Source organism: Cucurbita pepo, chromosome 11, assembly GCF_057944985.1.
Source record: "Cucurbita pepo subsp. pepo isolate OVF chromosome 11, ASM5794498v1, whole genome shotgun sequence".
Taxonomy (NCBI): Eukaryota; Viridiplantae; Streptophyta; class Magnoliopsida; order Cucurbitales; family Cucurbitaceae; genus Cucurbita; species Cucurbita pepo.
In genome coordinates, this window is record NC_141808.1 from 5228304 (window position 1) to 5253343 (window position 25040).

The following is a 25040-nucleotide window of genomic DNA, read 5'->3' on the forward strand; positions in this document are numbered from 1 at the left end:
ACTCTTTCTAGAATTGTTTTTATATCTATCAACATGTTTGCTTTTTTTTTTTTTTTTTTAATCTAAAACTAGTGTTTACCTTATTTACATCTTAAAATCCTGTATTTCTATGGACATCATTTCTATTCAAATTAGGATTCTGAACTCTCTACGCCCTCTGGGATAAGATATTTTCCAAAACAAGCAAATTGTAATGATAAGATATTTTCCGAAACAAACAAATCATAATGATTGTTGGTTCTATTTTCATTCGTTTTTGATGCATTGCAATGGATTCAGCAAAACTCTTCTTATAAGGATAGCCTTTTTCTTGATATCTTTGATTAATTTGGTACTTATTCTTATGAACTAATGAAATATCTATGATTTTATTTTCCTTTATTACTCTTGTCCTCTCTAGATCTTTCTAGATTGCTACACACATATTTTCTAAGTTAATTCCAATAATAGTTTACTTTGAATTAAATTATAAATGGACCCTTTGTCCTTAATATTTATTTTTATAAACGGTACACTTGGTTTTGAAATTTTAATGGTGTTCCATAAATCTATATTTGCCGTGATTTTAAAATTATTTATTAGATATAAATTTTAATTACTTTCCATTTGTAACTTTTCCATTCTAAGGAACCTCCACGAACAGTGTGATACTGAATTCATGATCTTCTCCTCCTTCAAAGCAATGTCAATTATGTGGTAGCGACTTTAGTACAGTAGAAAAATAGAATCGTTAAGTATTGTTTCTCCTAAATGTAAAAAAATCCAATTATTGAAAACAGGCCCAACATCGTGGCATGTTGTAAACCGAATTTTGAAAGCTAAAATAAAAATGATTGAAACATTTGTCGGCGTTAAAAGATTATTCAATCAGTTGACGGAGTGGTCTCAGGTGGCGCTGGTTTAGCACAGATGGGAGGGTTTTGCTTTCCAGAAACGGTCGGTTTCACATTTGCACACTCAGACACAATTGGCCCTTCTTTACCACTATAAGTGAGGTCAATATCAGCAATTTCCACATCCTCACATGGATGACTTTTACTGCAAACAAGTTTGACTGCAACGGGAGTAGAAGATGTGCCCCTGATATTCTTGAAACTAACTTTGCTAATCTTAATTGTTGATGGAACCTGGATGTTCAAAACAAACATTAATTAATACTTGTTCAAAAGATAATAAGTTGAAAACCTTGTTCAAAAGATAATAAGTTGAAAACCGACGATTTTAATACATACCTTTCGGTTGCATTGATTCCATGGACAATATTCTTGATCTATGATGATAGGGTTAGCAACATTATCCATTTCAATATCTTCAAAGTGCATGTCAGAGGCTGGGTATGAGACGGCAGAATCTGGCCATGATTTGATCCTGACACCATTTGTAGTACCGATTAATTTGCATTTCTTCACTGTAACTCCTACCACTTCTTTTTCAGTTTTATACTTGCCCAAGCTGCCTATGCTAATGCCATGTCCCGGTCCGCAAGTAACATCACTAATGGTTATTTTTCTGTTAGTGTATCCTACAGATATACAATCATCTCCCGTTGCGATTGCGGTATTGAGAATGTAAACGTCTTCTGAATCACCCATGTGAATTCCATCGGTGTTGGGACTATGCTCTGGTGCAGTAATTTTCAGGTGATCGAAGGTAAGATTCTTGCCGGCCAAAACATTGATATGAAAATTCTTGCTATCCAATGAAGTTATGTCCTTCACTATCGAATTTGTGATGAAATTGAACTTCAAATTCTGCTCATTTTAAACAAACAAAGAAAAAACACTCCCGTGTTAAAACATATAATGCTAACCCAGATTATGGGTTCTTTCTATAATTAGAGTAGTACGAGCATTTACCATCGGAAGCTTTTTGCATTCTTTCTTCAGGTGGCAATCATTCTTTTCCCAACCAGCTTTTCCTTGGCCATCGAAAACTCCAGTACCAGCCAATGTCAAATGATCGACGTATTCCATAACAAGCAACCCATCTCCTTCCGTGTCGGTAGGAGAAGCTTGTAATGTTCCTTCAACTAGAAGCTCAATAGGACTTTTACATGGACCTTTGAGCCTGGATTCTCCTAATTGATAAGTTCCTTTTGGAACTAATACTTTACTTGGAGTAGCCGACGCACATGCTTCCTTCCATGCATCTGCTAAAGCCTGTGAATTCAACCATTTCATTTGAGAGAAATATTTTATACAAAATGAAATTTTAGTTTATCAACTTAAACAAATATACACGTACTTGAGTAACATCAGCATTAGGTTTGGCACCAAATTTTGTAATATCAAAAACACCGCTAGTAGCATCAGCGGTAGCATTAGCCACCAACAATAGCAGTAGTGGTATTAATGCCATAAACTTTGATATCAATCCCATCCTTTCTAGTTCACTTGTCTCTTCTACTTTGCCTTATTTTCTTTTGGTTCAAGTTCCCAAACTTCTTAGAAATAACAATTGATTTGAATGCATTCACCAACTCAAACTCTCTTTATATACCAACACAAAAATAACCAATTCAAACTACCTAAATTTGTTAAAAAAAAATCAGTATGTGGTTTAAGGCAGGCCCTATAATTAGTTTTACCTTAAATGATGGAGGACTGGTCTGGTTCGAGGCAGGCCCTATAAGTAATAGTGTAATGCCCTAATTTTCTTACCTAGATCACGGACGTCATTACGTGCATGCCTTTAATAACATATGCGAAAATCTAAATAAAACATTTTAAACCAAGCCATGAACTTATATGTTTAATCTAAAACAGTAAATAAAAATAATAACATCGTCAAAATAAAACATTAACATAGATTTTTAGTTTGAAAATGGAAAGCTACCTATGGAACTATTAATTGAAAACAATGCATACTACCGTCCTATCTCAGCTTCCATTACCATTCCAGCATTCATCGTTATCCGTGCATGGACGCTTTACCTTTACATGAAACAAAAGGGTAGCATGTAGCTTGAGTATTTTAGTAAATACTCTGTAAGTAACCTCATTGTTGGAGTCCGGTAATGCAAACATACACATACATGATGGAACCTATCTTTTAAAACAACGTATCATGAGCTTGCGTTCCTTCCAGTTTAGGTAGGGTTGGATGTGTGGTACTTCCACATACACGGCCCACGCACGCACACATGGACCTAGCAGGCGGACTCGTATACGTACCCCTGGATCTGGCTTCATCGATCTAAACATGCTAATGCGTCGCCGGACACCACAGAGTGAAAGGCTCACATGATATGATGATGAAAAAAAATATCGAAGGTTCGCGTCTGTACTAACATAACATGACGAGGAAATATCCTTATGCACATGACATTGATAAATGCACGAGGTCCCCATAGCTTAAAATCATAGAATATAATAAGAATCATTTCGTTTTTCCCTTCACTCCTGTCATAGTACACACATGCATCATGTATGAATAGTACTTATCATGACTTATATCACACACATTCATAACATGGCTTCACATGGCATTACATATCATGACGTAGCATGGCATCACACACATTCATACCATGGCATCATAGGTCATCACGTAACATACTTAAAATCGCATAACATTCCTAATTCTGTGCATGTAGGGGCCACAGGGCAGGCATGCTTCTTATGTTGGATCGATATGACAATCCTAGAGGGGGTGAATTGGGTTTCAACCATGTAATTATTAATTTTTTTTAATAACAATAAAACTTAAAATTTAGAATTTAAATAGGAAAAGAGTTGGAAAATATAACACCATAGTTTTATAGTGGTTCGGTCAAACTTGACCTACTCCACTCCCCAAGCGCCTCTTGGGAATTTGAATAAAGCTTTCTGACTCTTTCCTTATATCAGAGCCCAACCACTACACCGCTCCTTTTACGAGTTCAAGAGCAAACTCAATCCTTTCAACGGTTCAGGATCAAACCGATACACCGCTCTTTTTACGAGTTCAAGAGCAAACTCAATCCTTTCCACAGCTCAGGATCAAACCGGTACAATTGTCTGAAATCTTATAGAAACACACCACAACTCTGTGAAGTATTAGATTTACAATTTTCTCACAATACAATAGACATCTCTCTCACGAATAAGATAAAAAAGAAATAGAATTGGAAGCTTTTGGAGAGAGCAAAAATGGAGGCTTTTAAAAAAATTTAGATCGAGGAAACTATGAAACTTGTGTATTGTGAAATGTTCTGTGTGTTGTGTTTTTAAAAAATATGAAGAGGTGATGAGTTGAAATAGCGATCAACTTAAAAATAGGAATTGATACGGACCACAAAAAAATAATATTTAATTATTTTAAAATTTATCGTAAAAAATTATAGACCTCATGTTTCATTTAAATATATATCTATATATATTATTTTAAATAAATATTAGAAACATTTTAAATTCATATATATATATAACATATTGAAATGTAATAATATAATAAAAAAAATGTTAATGAAAACAATGTGGGTAACATTTTAAAAGTAATTGAAAAGTTTTATAGATCTAATTCAAATCATTATGTAATTGAAATGATTTTGTAATTCAAATAATTTTAGAAAACTAGTTTTCATAAATAAAATCATTCTAATTTCTTTCCATTGAAAATAATTTTTTTTTTTATTTATGAGTAACACTAGTTTTCATAAATGTAAATGAAATTATTATAATTGTTTTTTCATTTAAAAGTAACCGAAATTTTTTATAAATGTAATTGAAATGATTTTATAATTCAAATACTCCTCTTTTAATTCAAAAATAATGGAAAACTTTTATAAATGTAATTGAAAACTCCACTATTTGTTACTCTATCATATAAATGTCATACTTCGATTGGTCTATGAGGTCAATTTTGCTGCTGGTCCATGATGTCAATTTTGTCACCACATCATCACGTCAGTCAGGTATCTTGTTTTGAATTTGATTGGTCCATGATGTCAATTTTGCCGCCACATCATCACGTCGGGTATCTTGTTTTGACTGAAACTTGTTCGTTCTATCTCTAATTTAAGTGAACCAAAAAAGACATTGAAATCGTTATTTCCAACCTTACACTGTGGACAAAACTGAGAATGGTTAATAATTGAAGTTAGGTTTGTTATTATCAAAACATCAATTAATTAATTAATTAATTAAAATTAATTAATTTTAGATTAAGGGCCAAAAACCAACCATCTTCCTTTTTTATGATGACAAACCATTTCAAGAAAAATAGTATGAAATCCATAAAACCATAAAATTTAAAATAATGCACATATCTAAATAATAATATTGATGCATCATGATAAGCATTCTAATATATTATTATAAATTTGAAATTCACTCAAATCCATATTCTCCCTCTATATTAATGTTTCAATAAATTATGAAATAACACAAATTCATTAATTATAAAATAACAACGAAGCGATTCATTCATTATAAAATAACAAACTTAGAGCATATTTTTTACTAATTTTCTCTCCCTCTGTAATCATAAAAAAAGAACAATAAAAGAATGACATGCTCTCCTAAGAACATGCCTATAATAAAGATTATAAAATTCAAGATATATCACACCGAGTAATACCAAACTCAAATTCAAGATATATCACACCGAATAATACCAAGCTCAAGCCTATTTTTGCAAAAAAAAATCTTCATTTAACAGCTTGGAAAAATATCTGCTAATTGATTATTAGGGTTTATAAAATCAAGAATAATATGTCCATTTTGCATATGCTCTCTAATAAAATGATGTCTAATGTCAATATGTTTAGTTCTAGAATGATGAACAGGATTTTTGGTTAAATTAATATCACTGGTGTTATCACAAAAGATAGGCACACTATCAAATTTTAATCCAAAGTCACGAAGAGTTTGTTTCATCCAAAGAATTTGAGCACAACAACTAGCAACCGCAATATATTCCGCTTCTGTAGTAGATAAGACAACCGAATTTTACTTTTTACTAAACCAAGAAACTAATGAACTACCAAGAAATTGACAAGTTCCACTAGTACTTTTAGGATCAAGTAAACTTTCTACAAAATCCGCATCAGAATATCCTACAAATTTAAACTCAGCATTTCTAGGATACCACAATCCTAAATTAATAGTTCCAAGCAAATATTTAAATATTCTTTTAACGGCATATAGATGAGATTCCTTAGGACAAGATTGAAACCTAGCATAAAGACATACACTAAACATAATATCAAGTCTACTAGCAGTCAAGTAAAGTAAAGATCCAATCATACATCGATAAGATTTTATATCTACACATTTACCTTTTTCATCCTTGTCAAGCTCGGTAGATGTGCTCATTGGAGTCCAAGAGAGTAGTCTCTCTTACCTTGTCAATCATACCTTGATAAGGTACTCTCTTACGTTCATTGAACTTGAACCTTTGAGTAAATCCTTGGTGTATTTCTCTGGATTTAGGAAGATACCATCTTTCAGTTGTTTGATTTGAAGTCCAAGAAAGAAACTGAGCTCTCCCATCATACTCATCATACATTTAGAAAATTCTTCCCATAAAGAAGGATTAGTAGAACCAAATATAATATAATTCACATATATTTGCACTAATACATATATTTTTTCTTTCATTTTAATAAAGAGAGTTGTGTCGAGTTTACCCATTTTAAAATCATTCTCAATAAGAAAATTACTCAGACTAAGTCTACTGTACCAAGCTTTTGGAGCTTGTTTTAAGCCATAAAAAAGCCTTTTTCAACTCATAGACATGAGGTGGAAAATCAAAATTTTCAAATCCAAGGGCTGTTTTACATAAACTTTCTCCATAATGTAACCAAATGCACTTTTCATATCCATTTGATATAATATAAAATTATTGTAAGAAGCAAATGCAAGTAACATTCTAATAGCTTCTAGTCTAGCAACGGGTGCAAAAGTTTCTTCATAGTCTATAGCTTCCTCCTGACAATAACCTTGAGCTACAAGTCTAGCTTTATTTTTAATGATATTCCCATTTTCATCAATTTTATTTCTAAAACCCATTTGGTTCCAATAATGGAAATATTAGAGGGACTAGGGACTAATTCCCAAACTTTGTTCCTTTCAAATTGATTTAGTTCCTAAAGTCCAAAACTCATCATTTTCGGCATCTTTAAGACTTTTTGGTTCAATTTGAGAAACAAAAGCAAGATTATTAAATAAATTAATAAAGAAACGAGTTTTCACACCTTGTTCGAGATCACTAATAATCAAGTCCTTGAGATGAGATGAGGCATACCTCTATACTTTTGGCACTGATGAAGAACTTTCTTCCTTCTTTTCATTTAAGCTCACTTCTTCTTTACTTGAGAGAGTTTCTCTCCCTTTGTCATTGACAAGAACTTTCTTCTTCTTTTCATTTAAGTTCACTTCTTTACTTGAAAGAATTTCTCTTCCTTTGTCATTGCAGACAAATCTCCAAAATTTCTTTCTAAATCATTACTACAAATCAACTCATTAGAAATATCATTATAAGATTCATCAAATACCACGTGCATAGATTCTTCTATAACTATAGTTCTCTTATTGAAAACTCTATAATCTTTACTAGTAGATGAATAACCAAGAAAAATACCAATATCCGTCTTAGAATCAAATTTTCTCAACTTTTCTTTGTTGTTCAAAATAAAACATTTGCAACAAAAAAAAAAAAAAAAAAAAAAAAACTTTTGATACATAACCGGCGGTATTAACAGCTTCCGCCCAAAAATATTTAGGTAAATCATATTCATTTAACATTGATCTAGTAAATTCTTGTAAAGTACGATTTTTTTTTCTTTCAATCACACCGTTTTGTGGAAGAGTCCTCAGAGAGAAGTGATGATAAAAACCATTATCTTTACAAAAATTTTCAAAGGCTACACTATCAAATTCTCCTCCATGGTCACTCCTAATTTAGTAAAGAGAAAAAAAAAATTCATTTTGAACTCTTTTTACAAAATTAGCCAATCTTTTCAAAAACATCATTTTTATGTTTTATCATCAAAACGAAGTAAATTAACTATAGTACCCTTACCAATTATTTTACCCTTCTTCTTATTTGTCGCCAACGGTTACTAAGCCACCATCCTTCTTGGAAAGACTCATAAACTTGGATTGGTTTCCCGTCATGTGTCTTGAGCAACCACGGTCCAAATACCACTTATTTTTCTTGGAGGCTTTCAAATAAACTTATAAACAAAGATATTCAAAATTGATCTTTTAGTACCCATACTTGTTTGGGTCCTAACAAGTTAGTTTTCACAAATTTAGGAATCATGTTTGCATTCATATTAAAAAACTTACCATACTAGAAACAAACAGCATCATGCATAAATTTATTTCTTGGACTAAGTTTATGTATTCTATTTTTAATAGAAAAATTATTTCTTAAAACATTGTTAAATTTTACATTTTGAGAAAATTTTCTTTCGGAAGGAAAGTTTTGAAAATTTTTCAATTTAAAGCAATTAGGTCTAATATGACTTTCAACACCACAATAATGACTTATAGGCACAAATCTAGATTTATCATACTGAGATACAAATTTGCATGGGTTAGGCTTAGACATAATGGGGATGCTTTAACAAATATTGTTTTAGAACTTGAAGGTATAGAACATTCATCAATATAGCCTAATCCTCTTTTATATTCATAAAGCTTACCTGGTTCAATTATTTTATCTAATTTTTGAGCACCTATAGTTAACTTTTGAATAGACTCTTTAGTTTTACCAAGTTCTTGTATAGTATTTGATTCCTTTTCTTTGAGTAATTTAATTAACTTATCTTTTTCATAACAATCCTCCTCAAGAAACTTAATTTTATCAAGTAGCAGTTTTCTCATCACAATCATTTGCCTGTTTTTTACGGGGTATATCAAATTTTACAACATTATGATTATTCTCTTTCAAACAAGAAATTTCATTTAATAAAGACTCATTTTTAATAATTGAAGCCTTATATTTCTTTTGAAGCATAACATACTTTGACTCATTTTTTATAATTGAAGCCTTATATTTCTTTTGAAGCATAACATACTCTGAACTAAGTTTTTCTAAATCAAGTTGCATCTCCTAAAAATTTTTAAATAATTCATCGTAAGAGGGAGATTCAAGAATTACTTCGTCTTTTTCATCCTCTTTGTTACCCTGAGCCATGACTTCATCCTCTTTTGTCACCATGAGCCATGAAGCAAAACTTTGCTACTTTTTCATCAAATTCATTTGCATACATTTTATTATGAGCTAACATGCTAATGTTTGTTTCTTTAACTTGATTTGTTCCCTCGTGAGTTACTTCAAGAGTTTTCCAAATTTCATATGTTGAACAACACAGATACTCTATTAAATTCATCATTACTTAGGGCACAATAAAGATATTGTATAGCACTAGCATTAAAAGAACATTTTTTTATATCGTGTTCATCAAATTCATTCTCTAATTTAAGCTCCTCAATGTTATTAATAATTTTTATTGGAATTAAAGGACCTTTACTAACATTCAACCATAATTCATAATCAATCGATCGCAAAAAAATTTTCGTTCTAGCTTTCCAATATGTATAATTTGTTCCATCAAAATAAGGAGGTCTAGAAGTTGATTGTCCGTCACAAAAACAGTTTTTAACACGTAGATTTGCCATAAGCTCTAAAAATAAAGTTTATATAAAAAAAATCAATAAAAGCAACATGCTCTGATACCAATTGTTGGATTGAAATGACAACCTAGAGGGGATGAATAGGGTTTCAACCATGTAATTATTAATTTTTTTTTAATAACAATAAAACTTATAACATGCCATAAAACTTAAAATTTAGAATTTAAATAGGAAAAGAGTTAGAAAATATAACACCTTAGAATTTAAATAGGAAAAGAGTTAGAAAATATAACACCGTAGTTTTATAGTGGTTCGGTCAAACTCGACCTACTCCACTCCCCAAGCGCCTCTTGGGAATTTGAATAAAACTTTCTGACTCTTTCCTCGGATCAAAGCCCAACCGCTACACCGCTTCTTTTACGAGTTCAAGAGCAAACTCAATCCTGTCCACGGCTCATGATCAAACTGGTACACCGCTCTTTTTACGAGTTCAAGAGCAAACTCAATCCTTTCCACGGCTCAGGATCAAACCGGTACAATTGTCTGAAATCTTATAGAAACACACCACAACTCTCTAAAGTAATAGATTTACAATTTTATCACAAGACAATAGACATCTCTCTCAGGAATAAGATAAAAAAGAAATAGAATTGGAAGCTTTTGGAGAGAGCAACCAGACATCTCTCTGAGGAATAAGATAAAAAAGAAATAGAATTGGAAGGTTTTGAAGAGAGCAACCATGGAGGCTTTTTAAAAAAAATTAGATCTAAGAAACTATGAAACTTGTGTATTGAAATGTTTTGTGTGTTCTGTTATGAAAAAATATGAAGAGGTGATAGTTGAAATAGCGATCAAGTTGTAAAAATAGGAATTGATACGGACCACTAAAACTTGAACCGAAACGTGGACCACTAAAACGTGAACCAAAACGTGGACTACAAAAAAATAATATTTATTTATTTTTAAATTTATCGTAAAAAAATTATAGACCACATGTTTCATTTAAATATATATATAACATATAGAAATGTAATAATATAATAAATAAATAAATGTTAATGAAAACCATGTGAGTAACATTTTAAAAGTAATTGAAAAGTTTTATAAATTTAATTGAAATCCTTCTAAATTTAATTGGAATGATTTTGTAATTCAAATAATTTTTTTTCTCAAAACTACTTTTCATGTAAATGAAATCATTATAATTTCTTTCCATTACGAAATTTTTTTTTCATTTATAAGTAACTAATTTTCATAAATGTAAATGAAATCATTATAATTTCTTTCCATTTTAAAGTAACCGAAAACTTTTATAAATTTAATTGAAATGATTTTATAATTCAATTACTCCTCAGTAATCGAAAACTTTTGTAAATGTAATTGAAAACTCCACTATTTGTTACTCTATCAAAGTTATAAATGTCATACTTCGATTGGTCTATAATGTCAATTTTGCTGCTGGTTCATGATGTCAATTTTGTCACCACATCATCCCGTCAAGTATCTTGTTTTGAATTTGATTGGTCCATGATGTCAATTTTTCTCTTCCTTCTCTCTATATTTCCTCCTCCCTTTCTTTCCTTCCCTCTTTATTTATTTATTTTTTTCTTCTTTTATGTATTTCCTCTTTTTCTTTTCTTTTCTTTTTATTAACGATATTTTCTCTCTGTATTTCCTCCTCCCTTTCTTTCCTTCCCTCTTTATTTATTTATTTTTTTCTTCTTTGATGTATTTCCTCTTTTTCTCTTCTTTTTTTCTTTTGAGTTTATTAACAGTATTCTAGCTTTTCTCTAGTCTTCTCTTTGTATTTTTTCTTCCTTCCAAAATCTTTCTTTTATCTTGTTTTTATTATTTTTTCTTTCTTATGTTATCATTAATTCTTCCTTCCAAATCTTTCTTTTATCTTGTTTTCCTCTCTTTTTTCCTTTAATTTTGTTATCATTTAAATTCGTAGATATCATAGATAAATTTTTCTTACCAAATCCTTGTTAAATTTTTTTTTTAAAAAAAATCTTTTCTTTCCCCTATCCACTATTTACTTCTTATCTTCCCTCTCTTTTTTTCTCTATTTCTGTATTTTTTTATAAACATATATTAGCCTCAATTATGATTAATTTTCTATAACCTGATAACCAAAACAAAATCTTTTCTTTCTCTCTGTCTTGTATTTACTTCTTATCTTCCATTTTTTCCCTCTGTTCAGTCATGGTTAATTTTCTATAACCTGATAACCAAAATCTAAATAAATGGGCAGGGAACAAGAGATCTGATTCTGATCCATTAGATAAAGGAAAAAGAAATCATTGGGATAAATGAAAAAGAGATCTGAAATATGACTTACGTTAATAACAAAGCAAGATCTCTCTTCAATAATTAAATATCCATCTCTCCTTGCAAATCTGGTTGTTGGTATTTTTTTTTTCATTGTAGGAACCTCAGATGCATCCAGTATTCTGATTTGGGTTTTTGACGGATGAATTGGTTGAGGAGAGATAGTTGAGAGAGGGAGGGGTTAGTAGGGAGTAGTTTAGGAAAAATTATTATTTTAATTATTTAATTTTTTTGGGTTACGAAAAAAAAAAAGACGGTTGAAATCGTTATTCCCAACATGGACAAAATACTAAGAATGGTTAATAATTGAAGGTAGATTTGTTATCATCAAAACATCAATTAATTAATTAATTAAAATTTAATTAATTTTAGATTAAGGGCGAAAAGGCCAACATCTTCATCATACAATCCTTCCAACCAACAAAGGTAGAGTCACTTCCTTGTTTAGCCCCGATTCCCTAACTATTTTATAGGTGTTCTTAGGACATATTATTAAACTTAGTTTAGCTAAACATATTGATTACTCCTAGTTTTAGCTAAAAAAAAAAAAAATATATCAAAATTTGAGCAAATAGAAGTCTTACAGACTTAAAATGCCCTCAATAAGGTCAAAAACAACTTTAGAAGGGTCGAAAATGTCGGAAATGGTAATAAACTTGGGGTTTCGGTTTTAAACACTTTTTTGCTGTTTTATACACTCCTTTTCTTCGACATTCTATTCTAAATCATCAAGGTTGAAAATTCCCCAAGAGAATTTCGAAAAACTTAATTCGGGACTTTTGAAGCACGTGCTAAAAATATTGAGTAACGGTTGATGTTTTTCAAAATTTTCTTGGTGAATGATCAACCTTGATGATTTATAATAGAATGTCGAAAAATAGGGTTTCGATTTTAAACATTTTTTTTTACTGTTTTATACACTCCTTTTTTTTTTTTTTTTTTTTCGACACTCCATTCTAAAACGTCAAGCTTGATCATTTTCTCAAAAAATTACAAAAAAAATATCGACCGTTACTCAGTTTTTTAGCACGTGCTTGATACGTTTCGGATTAGGGTTTCGATTTTAAGCACGATTTTACTGTTTTATACAGTCCTTTTCTTTGACATTTTATTCTAAATCATCAAGCTTGATCATTCCTAAGGAAACTTTCGAAAAACATCGATTGTTACTCAGTTTTTTTTAACACATGCTTCAAACGTCCCGGATTAGGGTTTTGATTTTAAGCACCTTTTTACTGTTTCATACACTCCTTTTCTTCGACATTTTATTCTAAATCATCAAACACTAACATTTTGACTTGAGAGAGTAGGGGCCTCTCATGGTCGAGGCTTCTCGAGTCGATCTTCATCATCGTCAAAGCTTTTCTACTAATAAGCTGACATTTTAGTGACCAATGGAGGCTCCGAAAGTACTTCTCCCTTTCTCCTCAGCAAAATACCCAACAAAATTTTGATACGTTCACAAATAATCCCTCCCCTTTTTAAGTTGTTTCATAAATATTTCAACTCTTTCTAGAATTGTTTTTATATCTATCGACATGTTTGCTTCTTTTATCTAAAACTAGTTTTTACCTTATTTGCATTGTAAAATCCTGTATTTCTATGGACATCATTTCTATTCAAAGTAGGATTCTGAACTTTCTAAGCCCTCTGGGATAAGATATTTTCCAAAACAAGCAAATCGTAATGATAAGATATTTTTCGAAACAAACAAATCATAATGATTGTTGGTTCTATTTTCATTCGTTTTTTTATGTATTGCAATGGATTCAGCAAAACTCTTTGTAACGACCCAAAATTTTCTATTTAATTTAAGGTCGCTACTGTATACATACCATAAACATTGAATGCGGAAGACTTCATTTAAATTCCATAAAACATAACCTTTAACTTAAAACACAGCCATGGACTTACATGTTTCGAAAACATCTTTAAAATGGCACAACAAAAGACTCGAAATAAAATAAATAATCGTTTAAGTTTAAAACATCCTATTCTATCCTAAGTCTAAGAAAATAAATGCCACTATCCTATGCATGTGCCATGATCTCGAGTTACGATGCCGTCGTCAGCCGTACAGGGATGCCTTGCCTTAACCTGAAAAATGTAGTAGCACATGGCTTGAGTATTTAAAGAAATACTCAGTAAGTGACCCCACTATTGGGGTTAAATGCAACAATCACATGCAATGAAATGATGGGACCTATCTTTCATTTCGTTTCATTTCGTTTCGTTTTGTTTCGTTTCGTTTTCCCTACAGTGTAATCCTAACAGGTAATCGTGGACGTGTACCATATACTCTACACGCAGCCCATACGTGCGAGTATGGGCTCACCAGCTAGTTCGCACACCGCTGGGCCACTGTCCCTAGCCGATGGGCATGCTCTGGGGGCCCACCGGGACCCGTTAAAACTAAAACCGTCACGGCAGCGCTATGCAGGGCATAACGATCGTTATCCTGCCATTTGGATGTACGCGTCCGAACCCTCGTGATGGGATAGGGGTATCCCCCCAAATGCATGATCACACAATATGCATGAGGTTCCACTAGTCCTACAGTCATCATTTAATGAACATAACCCCGTGTCACGTTTTCATGCTTACATGTCATTCTCATTCTCATTCTCATTTCGTTACATATCATACATATTCCTAGCGCGGTTATGTATCATGCAATTTACCATATTTCATGTCATACAATTCATTCAGTTACATTTCAATACTCATACAACAAGCCATAATCGTACAAGGGCCAGACATCGTCACATGCATTCATATCACATCAACTAAGCAGCATAAATAACGTACATTCACGTTCACATGATTTCATACTTAAGCACAATAATCTAGCATATAATGTATCATCTCATAACCAAGTCATAACGTAAACACTTCATAGTCATATCGTTCTCTAACTTACCATAGCCTTAACGTTCTTATACCTATCATAGACATATCATTACGTGACGTACCTTAGTCATATCATCACCAGCACGTATCCTAACGCCATCGTTCTATCAATCTATCACAAACCTATCCCTTTCTACCCATAACCTAACCGTATTCTTTCATCAATCTCTCCTATCCATAGCACTCCGGTATGTAACCTAACCTTAACGTTTCATGAACGTATCTTACTCCTATAGTTACATTTTGTTTTGTGCATCCTTCTCGTATCCTATCTCAAACATCTCCTAGAGCACATCGTACCATAATTATTATCATACAATCCACATATTATATAACATAACATAACATATAGGAAGCATATCGATCCACAGACAATTCACACATATTAATATATATGACACGTGCAGAACCACAGGGCACGTGTCAACATAAAAAATAACCATGCCGATAGTAAGGTCACTTACCTGGATAGCTTAAGTCGTTGTCACAAATATATCTTTAATGAAAGTTCGATTCCGTCCTTTGAAATCCGAGTGAACCTATATGAGCTCATGACATCAGTTTCAAGTTTTACCTCTATAAAATTATTACTCTAATTTACATTGGCCATCTTAAAATTATGATATTTTGTGTTGGACAAAATTTAAAGAAGCTACTGCCCTCTGATGAAAATTCTGAATGTTTTCTGTTACACAAAAATTGAAAGGAGCTCACTGCTGTCTGATATTTCCTATTATTGTTAAATACTGTTTAACAAATCTTTCCTTACTCTCCCTCCCTCTCTCTCTAATCTTTTTCATTTTGTAAATAGGTTTTAAAATTGCCCTCTCTCTAATCTTTTTCATTTTGTAAATAGGTTTTAAAATTGAAAGGAGCTCACTGACTCTGATATTTCCTTTTATTGTTAAATACTGTTTAACAAATCTTTCCTCAATCTCCCTCCCTCTCTCTCTAATCTTTTTCATTTTGTAAATAGGTTTTAAAATTGAAAGGAGCTCACTGACGTCTATATTTTCTTTTATTGTTAAATACTGTTTAACAAATCTTTCCTCATTCTCCCTCTCTCTCTCCCTCAAATTTTATTGAATCTAACTTATAACCTTATTTTGTATAATTAAAATGCTAACAAAAATCTAATAATTGTATATGGGATCTGATTATTAGACTGTTAAGATAAGAAAGAAGATTTGATCCTAAATTAATTTCTTATCACCATAACTATAAAGTAAAAGGAAATCTGAGATAGAATTTTACCGTAATAACTGACAAAAATCTCTAACTCTGCACTAGCCATTGTACTTCTTCTCAGATCTGAGTTGTTTTGCTGTTTCTTTCTTTTTTTTTTTTTTTTCAGTTGGCATAAGATGGGTGGAGGAGAGATAATTGTGGGGAGGGAGGAGAGGTTAGTGTAGAGAGGTGGGGAAAGATTTTTTTTTTTTTTTTTTTTTTTAATTTTAATTTTAATTTAAATTAATTAATTAATTAATAATATTATTATTATTTTAACTATTTTTTTTATTTGTTTATTTGTTTATTTATTTTTGGGCTATTACTCTCTTCTTATAAGGATAGCCTTTTTCATGATATCTTTGATTAATTTGGTACTTATTCTTGTGAACTAATGAAATATCTATGATTTTATTTTTCTTTATTACTCTTGTCCTCTGTAGATCTTTCTAGATTGCTAGACAGATGTTTTCTAAGTTAATTCCAATAATAGTTTACTTGGAATTAAATTATAAATGGACCATTTGTCTTTAATATTTATTTTTATAAATGGTACACTTTATATAATAGGTTTTGAAATTTTAATGGTGTTCCATAAATCTATATTGCCATGTTTTTAAAATTATTTATTAGATATAAATTTTAATTACTTTCCATTTGTAATTTTTCTAGATACTGAATTCATGATCTTTTCCTCCTTCAAAGCAATGTCAATTATGTGGTAGCGACTTTGTTACAGTAGAAAAATAGAAGCGTTAAGTATTGTTTCTCCTAAATGTAAAAAATAATATTATTGAAAACAGGCCCAACATCGTGGCATGTTGTAAACCGAATTTTGAAAGCTAAAATAAAAATGATAGGAAGAATGGCTTGAAACATTTGTCGGCGTTAAAATATTATTCAATCAGTTGACGGAGTGGTCTCAGGTGGCGCTGGTTTAGCACATATGGGAGGGTTTTGCTTTCCAGAAACGGTCGGTTTCACATTTGCACACTCAGACACAATTGACCCTTCTTTACCACTATAAGTGAGGTCAATATCAGTAATTTCCACATCCTCACATGGATGACTTTTACTGCAAACAAGTTTGACTGCAACGGGAGTAGAAGATGTGCCCCTGATATTCTTGAAACTAACTTTGCTAATCTTAATTGTTGATGGAACCTGGATGTTCAAAACAAACATTAATTAATACTTGTTCAAAAGATAATAAGTTGGAAACCGACGATTTTAATACATACCTTTCGATTGCATTGATTCCATGGACAATATTCTTGATCTATGATGATAGGGTTAGCAACATTATCCATTTCAATATCTTCAAAATGCATGTCAGAGGCTGGGTATGAGACGGCAGAATCTGGCCATGATTTGATCCTGACACCATTTGTAGTACCGATTAATTTGCATTTCTTCACTGTAACTCCTACCACTTCTTTTTCAGTTTTATACTTGCCCAAGCTGCCTATGCTAATGCCATGTCCCGGTCCGCAAGTAACATCACTAATGGTTATTTTTCTGTTAGTGTATCCTACAGATATACAATCATCTCCCGTTGCGATTGCGGTATTGAGAATGTAAACGTCTTCTGAATCACCCATGTGAATTCCATCGGTGTTGGGACTATGCTCTGGTGCAGTAATTTTCAGGTGATCGAAGGTAAGATTCTTGCCGGCCAAAACACTGATATGAAAATTCTTGCTATCCAATGAAGTTATGTCCTTCACTATCGAATTTGTGATGAAATTGAACTTCAAATTCTGCTCATTTTAAACAAACAAAGAAAAAACACTCCCGTGTTAAAACATATAATGCTAACCCAGATTATGGGTTCTTTTTATAATTAAAGTAGTATGAGCATTTACCATGGGAAGCTTTTTGCATTCTTTCTTCAGGTGGCAATCATTCTTTTCCCAACCAGCTTTTCCTTGGCCATCGAAAACTCCAGTACCAGCCAATGTCAAATGATCGACGTATTCCATAACAAGCAACTCATCTCCTTCCGTGTCGGTAGGAGAAGCTTGTAATGTTCCTTCAACTAGAAGCTCAATAGGACTTTTTACATGGACCTTTAAGCCTGGATTCTCCTAATTGATAAGTTCCTTTTGGAACTAATACTTTACTTGGAGGCCGACGCACATGCTTCCTTCCATGCATCTGCTAAAGCCTGTGAATTCAACCATTTCATTTGAGAGAAATATTTTGTCCAAAAGGAAATTTTGATTTATCAACTTAAACAAATGTACACGTACTTGAGTAACATCAGCATTAGGTTTGGCACCAAATTTTGTAATAATCAAAAACTCCGCTAGTAGCATCAGCGGTAGCATTAGACACCAACAATAGCAGCAGTGGTATTAATGCCATAAACTTTGATATCAATCCCATCCTTTCTAGTTCACTTGTCTCTTCTACTTTGCCTTATTTCCTTTTGGTTCAACTTCCCAAACTTCTTAGAATTAAGAATTGATTTGAATGCATTCACCCACTCAAACTCTCTTTGTATACAAACACAAAAATAACCAATTCAAACTAGCAATTTATTAAAAAAAATAAGTATATGGTTTAAGGCGGTCCTATAATTAGTTTTACCTTAAATGATGGAGGACTGGTCTCGTTGGAGACTAATTCCTTTATTAAATTTCTATACTAGATAAATGTACATACACAATTTTCATCAAATGAACCACACAAAAAATTATCCCCAAAGAATTTATCAAAAAAATTCTTTAAAAAAAATATATATATTTTAGTTTTCAAACTATTACTCCTCACTTTTCTTACTTTTATTTCTATCTCACAATTTTTCCTCTTTTTCTGCCCATCGATGAGAATAAATATTTTTTATTATTGTTATTAGCGTGTATAAAAAATATATTAAAACGATGTGATGGAAAAAAATTTCTTTAGTCATTTTTTCAGCAATATTGGTCAGTCAAGGCCCGTCCATGTCCAATTGCTTAGTCGGGCTTGTCCATTTCCAATCCTAATCGACAAATCCTTGATCCAATTTTCTCTCAATTCTTCACATGTCTTGATATGTGATTGATACATTCTATCGGGCACACTTGCCGTATGTTTCTCAAAATCAGCTCTAGAGAATTTGTAATCTATTTTTTAGAATCCGCTCTAGAATCACATTCATTCACTATCAATTATCATTTGAGACATATAAATGTATAGAATTTATCTGTAGTTTTCTCAATTATTCCAGATGAATGATGTTGTAGGGTTGCTTGTGATACGTTATGCGGAGTACACTTGGTTTGATCAAGCTCCCCTTCAGCTGTGTTTTTTTGGATCTTTATGCGGTCTCTTGCAGAAAATAGGTCTCCATCTTCGATTTGTGCCACCATGTAGTGTTTGGGCAGGGTTCCCTCTACCTCCTTAGGCTGTTCTTGTTCCTTTTTTCAATGAATTCCCTTGAAGTTTCTTTCTCTAACGGAAACAAGAAAAGAAACAAAATTGAGTTCAATGGTGTTTTCCTCAAAGATATTATTTTCCTTTCTGGGATGATAATCCACCCGGAATTATGAAGTTAGTGGATATCATGTAAGGGGTATGGAATTATGAAGTTAGTTACCGTTTTCACATGGGCCATTATGTAATTATGTGATGGAAGGGCCGGAATCTACCTTTTGAAACTAGCATCACAAATGGTAGCATTTTATTTTATGCATACAGTAAAATATATTTGAAGTAATTAAGAAAAAAATATATATTTAAATAGATCAAAACACGTATTCATAATAAGTTTGATCTCAAACAAATGAGACGTGCACTCGAGTAATTGGTTAGTAATAAACCATGAATAAACATGTTTTGAGGTGGAGAAGCATTCAGATAACACAATTCTATTGTAGTAGTCAATGACATTGTTCGATCATTTGAAAAATATTGGGACGATTGTAGTTAATATCAAACTAAACACGAACAATCAGAATAGTTAAGAACTATCTTTTGTTGAGTGTGAATATAAAAATTCGATGAGATTTGTGTGGTAAAAAACCACATAGATCCTATTTATACTACCAAAAACATATTTTGGTAGGCAAAAAAATATCTTTAATTTTAGGCCACAAAAATCAATATATTATGAATCCTACCAAAATTTCTTTAACCAAAAAACTTTCTAATTTTTTCACAGCACTAAGAAAACTATATAAATTCAAATATTTATGTTATTTATATAAAATATCTCCACATCTTCTCATATAAAAAAAATTATAGGGTCGTGCTAAAAATATGTTCTCCACTTCTTTTCATTTGCATGATTAAACATTAAAGAAACATATTAAACTTTCACTTCTCTATTTAGGCCAGGTCGGGCCGAGCCCAAGGTTCTATGAGTAGAGTGACATCTATAATTGACATGATATTCAAATTAGAAAGTAGATGAATTGAAAGTTTAATATATTAATAGTACATAATCTTTTAATAGAACACAATACATCGTTGTCAAATACTCCAAATAACTTCTTCCCATCAATCATCCACGACCAATTTAAATTATATACATGAGTAGTACTCAAACCTTTGCAGCCAATGCAACCAATGACCCGTGAGCCACCTGAACCATGCCTCGACCCCAGCTCGACCCGAACGCATGCACTGTTGTGGCTTGCCTTGCTGCCGCCAGGTGTCACCCAGCGATGTGAGCAGTCCTTCGGCTCGACTCAACTTGGCGGCGCGACGATGGCTATTCGGCTTGACTTTCAATTTTTGACCCAGTTTCCATTATTCCAACCCTCCCGAACCTGTTTTCGATCTCGATGAAGGTAATTGAGGCCGTTTTAGAGCCGTATTTCACATTTTTAGTTGGATTATTAATTTAAAATGTGAAATACTAACGAAAGGTGACGAACGGTGCGATAGGAAGCGAACCCTGACAACCTTTGGAGTAGCTCTCGAGGAACGTGAGCTTACTTTTAGCTAATTAGGGAGTATTTTGGCTAAGTCCAACCAAGTAAGTGACCTTACTATAGGATAGACTAAAAATTGTATGAGTTATGATGATGTATGTGTTATGATGATGTATGAGCGGTGTCGTATGATGTCGTATACTAGTATATGATGATGTATGGGTTATGATATTTGAGTTATGTTGTATGATGATGTACGTAAGATATGTATATTTTGATATACTTGATATGCTTGATGCATGTTGTGGTGATATGATGAGTATGATGATTGCATGACGTTTTTCCTAATATGACGATGTTTTCTATATTGAGCATGTTGTATGATGATTACTATCATATTACATCATGTCGATAGACCTACATAGAACACAACCCTAAGAGCATAAAAATGGTATTAATATAAATATCGACCTACATAGAACACAACCCTAAGACTATTATAGTGTTTATCAAACATACGTAAAGTTTAAATATAATTGATGACAAAAGATGAAACTATAAAACAAAATAATAATAATAATATTCCATTGATCATGAATACGAACCTCACTAAATCTAAATATAGTGAATGCATCAATTTATATTCACATCCCATGTCAGGACATATTCTAAGTTATAATAAATATAGAATTAAGCCAACCTATCATATTCTACGTTATAATAAATATAGAATTAAGCCAACAATAACGCAGTCAACTATAATACATTTAATGATTTAAAAATTCAATTATGAGTTATATTTTATGATGACCAAGCAGTAACAATATACACAATTAACGACATTTCATTTTCTTATCTTACGCAAGTTATACTTGACGGAGATAGGGCATCGACGGTGGGACTATGAAACATGTCAAGCCTACATAGTAGAAATATAATCTAGCGTTATTAATGTATGTCTAACCTTATATTTAGTGCAAAATTACTTTAATGAGCTATTTATAATTTCAACATTAACCTTGTGCCACATTTATTACTTCCGGAATAAACAAATACAAAAAAGTAAGAAAAACAATACTCGATTAAATGTCCTATACTAACCTATATTTTCTTAAATGCAATTACAACAATAAATCTAAATACAATGCAACCTATACTAACTCATACTATTAATGCAAATACAATTCAACCTATACTAACCTATACTATTAAATTTTGAAATGTAAATCTATTTTATGCATGTGCCACGGTCCCGGGATTTGTGATGTTCTTATCGGGCTCACAGGGCACCTTGCCTTTATATGAAAATGTAGTAGCATGTGGCTTGAGTATTTAAAGAAATACCCCGTAAGTGACCACACTATTGGGGTTAAATGCAAGAACATGCGCATGCAATGACAGGACCTATCATAACAGCCTATTTTTCTACGGTACTCTTCTAATGAGCAGCTTGGATGTACCATATACTCTACACCTCATACGTGCGAGTATGGACTCACCAGTCAGTTCGCACACCGCTGAGCCTCTTTCTTTGTCGGACGAGCATACTCTGAGAGCTTCTTATGCAGGACACCCGTTAGGAGTAGTAGCCGTCACGACAGCATTAGGTTAAACATAATGATCATTTTCCTGCCTGACCGTCGCAACAGTATGATAAACAAAATGATCATTTTCCTACTTGGTCATCGCAACATTATGATAACCATAATGACCGTTTTCCTGCCTCGTAACGTACGTGTCTGTACTATCATGAAGGATAAGGGGTGTCCCCCAATGCATGAGCACACAATAAAGCATGAGATCCTAACATTTTTCCATTATTATTATCATGTAATACAACCCCGCAAGCAGTTCGTACATATCATATCGTTTTTCATATCATTTCACATATCGTCTATCATGTCTTTCATGCATACATCGGAGTTGTATTTCATGCTAGTTCGTCGTTTTGCATATCATTCATATCATATCATTCAAATTACATAAATATATCATATCATAACATTCTATGTTTACAGACAAAACAATTTTAGTCATATACATATCATACCATAACATATCGCATCACAATATATCATATCATAAACATGTCAATTTATCACATATCTGTACCATAACACATTTCATATCATTTTCATATCATATCACAACACACACACATACACACATATCCTAACTTATCATAGCCTTAACATTCTTATACATATCACAGTCATATCGTTACATTAACGTACCTTAGTCATATCGTTACAAGAACATATCCTAACGCTATCGTTCTATCAATATATCATAATCATATCCCTTCCTACCCATAACCTAACCGTATTCTTTTATCATTCGATCGTGACTATATCGTTTTTATCAAGCTCTCATATCCATAACAGTTCGATACATAACCTAACCTTAACGTTTCATGAATATATCTTACTCTAAATCGCTACATTATGTTTAGTGCATCCTTCTTTCGTATCCTATCTCAAACATATCATTGAACACATCGTATCGTAAATATTATCATACAATTCAAATATTATAACATATACATATCATATCAAAAGCATATCGATCCATAAATAATTAACACATCAATATATATGACACGTGCAGAACCATGGGGCACGTGTTATCATCAAATATAACCATGCCGATATTAAGGCCAATTACCTTATTAGCTTACATTGTTGTCACGAATTTATCTTTAATAAAAGTTTGATTTTGTCTATTGAAATTCAAGTCAACGTATGTGAGGCCATAACATCAGTTTCAAGTTTGAACTTCTACAAAATTGTTTCTCTAATCTACCTTGGTACATGTGTTATACTTCATGCGAATGTTAGAGTCTTAGCATGAGTTAAGTCTTGAAATATTTATATATGTTTGTTATAGAATTATTTTCATACAAACCATTTAATACCCTTTCAGATTTTCCATATATTCTCTCTTATTTGTACCCTTGAACCTTTTATATTTTCTTTTCTCTTATGGTGTTTTCCTTTTTTTTTTTTTTCTTCCTCGTTTTGATTATATTAGTTTTTTTATTTTATTTTTATAATTCTTACTTTTTCTCGAGGTTACCAAATTTCTTAAAATTCATACAAAATTCTCTTCCTTTTAATCCTTAATTCAAAATTAACTCAGTGTAACCAAATTAATATCATTTAATAAAATAAGATGAAGATATTAAAACAGGACTACCAAACTCTTCAAATGACATATCTACTCCAACAAAACTAAATCTACATAAACTTATTTGTTAGGGTTGTTTTTGCAAGAAAGGAAGATTGTGATTGGGTATATTTGCTTAAACTTTTTTATTTTTATTTTTTATTTCTGTTTGTTTTAGGAAGAAAGGATTAGATATGGGTTGGCAGAGTCATCTTAGTACCGGAGTGATGAGAGATTAAAGAAAAAGTTGAGAAATAATTACATTTTCTTTTTCTTTTCATCTCTAGTATAATTGCTCATAATTTTGCTCTTTGAAGAAGAGTTGAAGATAGATATTTCCAAACGAGATGTGAGAGATTGGTAGAAGGAAGGGATGTGTTACCATTTTTTTTGAAAAATTTATTACTATTATTTATTTTTCTATGGTTGTAACACTGCCCGAAAAATGTTTTCATTTCCTTCCGTCCTCGGTCTAAACGATACAAAATAATAAAAAAAAAAAATTAAACATTGGCTTCTCTGTTCAAGCCAGGAGCTCGCCCATAAATTGGACATCTCTAATTGACACTATATTCAGTTTCGAAGGTTATGAAGCGAGAGTTCAATATCCATTTTTTTAATGTCTAACTTTAAAATTTTGTATTATAATTTTTTTTTATTGGTTTGGAATTAAACATATAAATTACCTACAACTTACAAACCATTTGATTCCATAATTAATCTTTTTAACACAACACAATACAATTTGCATAAAGACTCTAAATCACTCCCTCTCATCCATCATCCACGACCAACTTAATTTATTTATATACATGAGTAGTACAATATCGAGTACTTTCATCAATCATCCACGACCAACTTAGTTTATTTATATCAAGTACTTGCTTAAAGTTCTATTTCTTTTTTCCGGATATATATACTTTAACCGATAAAAAAATAAATATCAAATAATGGTTTTATGGGAATCATAATTCTAACT

At 31.9% G+C, this 25040-nt stretch overlaps 1 protein-coding gene and 1 pseudogene across 1 annotated transcript; both read right to left on the minus strand.

Moving 5' to 3' along the window:
* Window positions 1-645: 645 nt before the first annotated feature.
* On the minus strand, window positions 646-2456 carry LOC111784442 (exopolygalacturonase-like). Its single transcript, XM_087128340.1, has 4 exons — window positions 2245-2456; window positions 1857-2159; window positions 1233-1751; window positions 646-1127 (listed from the first exon to the last, which is right to left on the minus strand). Exons 1-4 carry the CDS (start codon window positions 2377-2379, stop codon window positions 864-866), a joined length of 1221 nt encoding a protein of 406 aa, XP_086984466.1. The 5' UTR covers window positions 2380-2456; the 3' UTR covers window positions 646-863.
* A 14478-nt stretch (window positions 2457-16934) lies between these two features.
* On the minus strand, window positions 16935-18016 carry LOC147790146 (exopolygalacturonase pseudogene; annotated as a pseudogene).
* Between the last annotated feature and the right edge of the window lie 7024 nt (window positions 18017-25040).

Excerpts from the sequence above, each read along its gene's own strand:
- LOC111784442 (XM_087128340.1), bottom strand. The coding sequence starts at position 2,379 with ATGGGATTGATATCAAAGTTTATGGCATTAATACCACTACTGCTATTG. Across the intron at positions 2,160-2,244 it reads CTAATGCTGATGTTACTCAA|GCTTTAGCAGATGCATGGAA; the intron begins GTACGTGTATAT and ends TTGAATTCACAG. Across the intron at positions 1,752-1,856 it reads AATGCAAAAAGCTTCCGATG|AATTTGAAGTTCAATTTCAT; the intron begins GTAAATGCTCGT and ends TAAAATGAGCAG.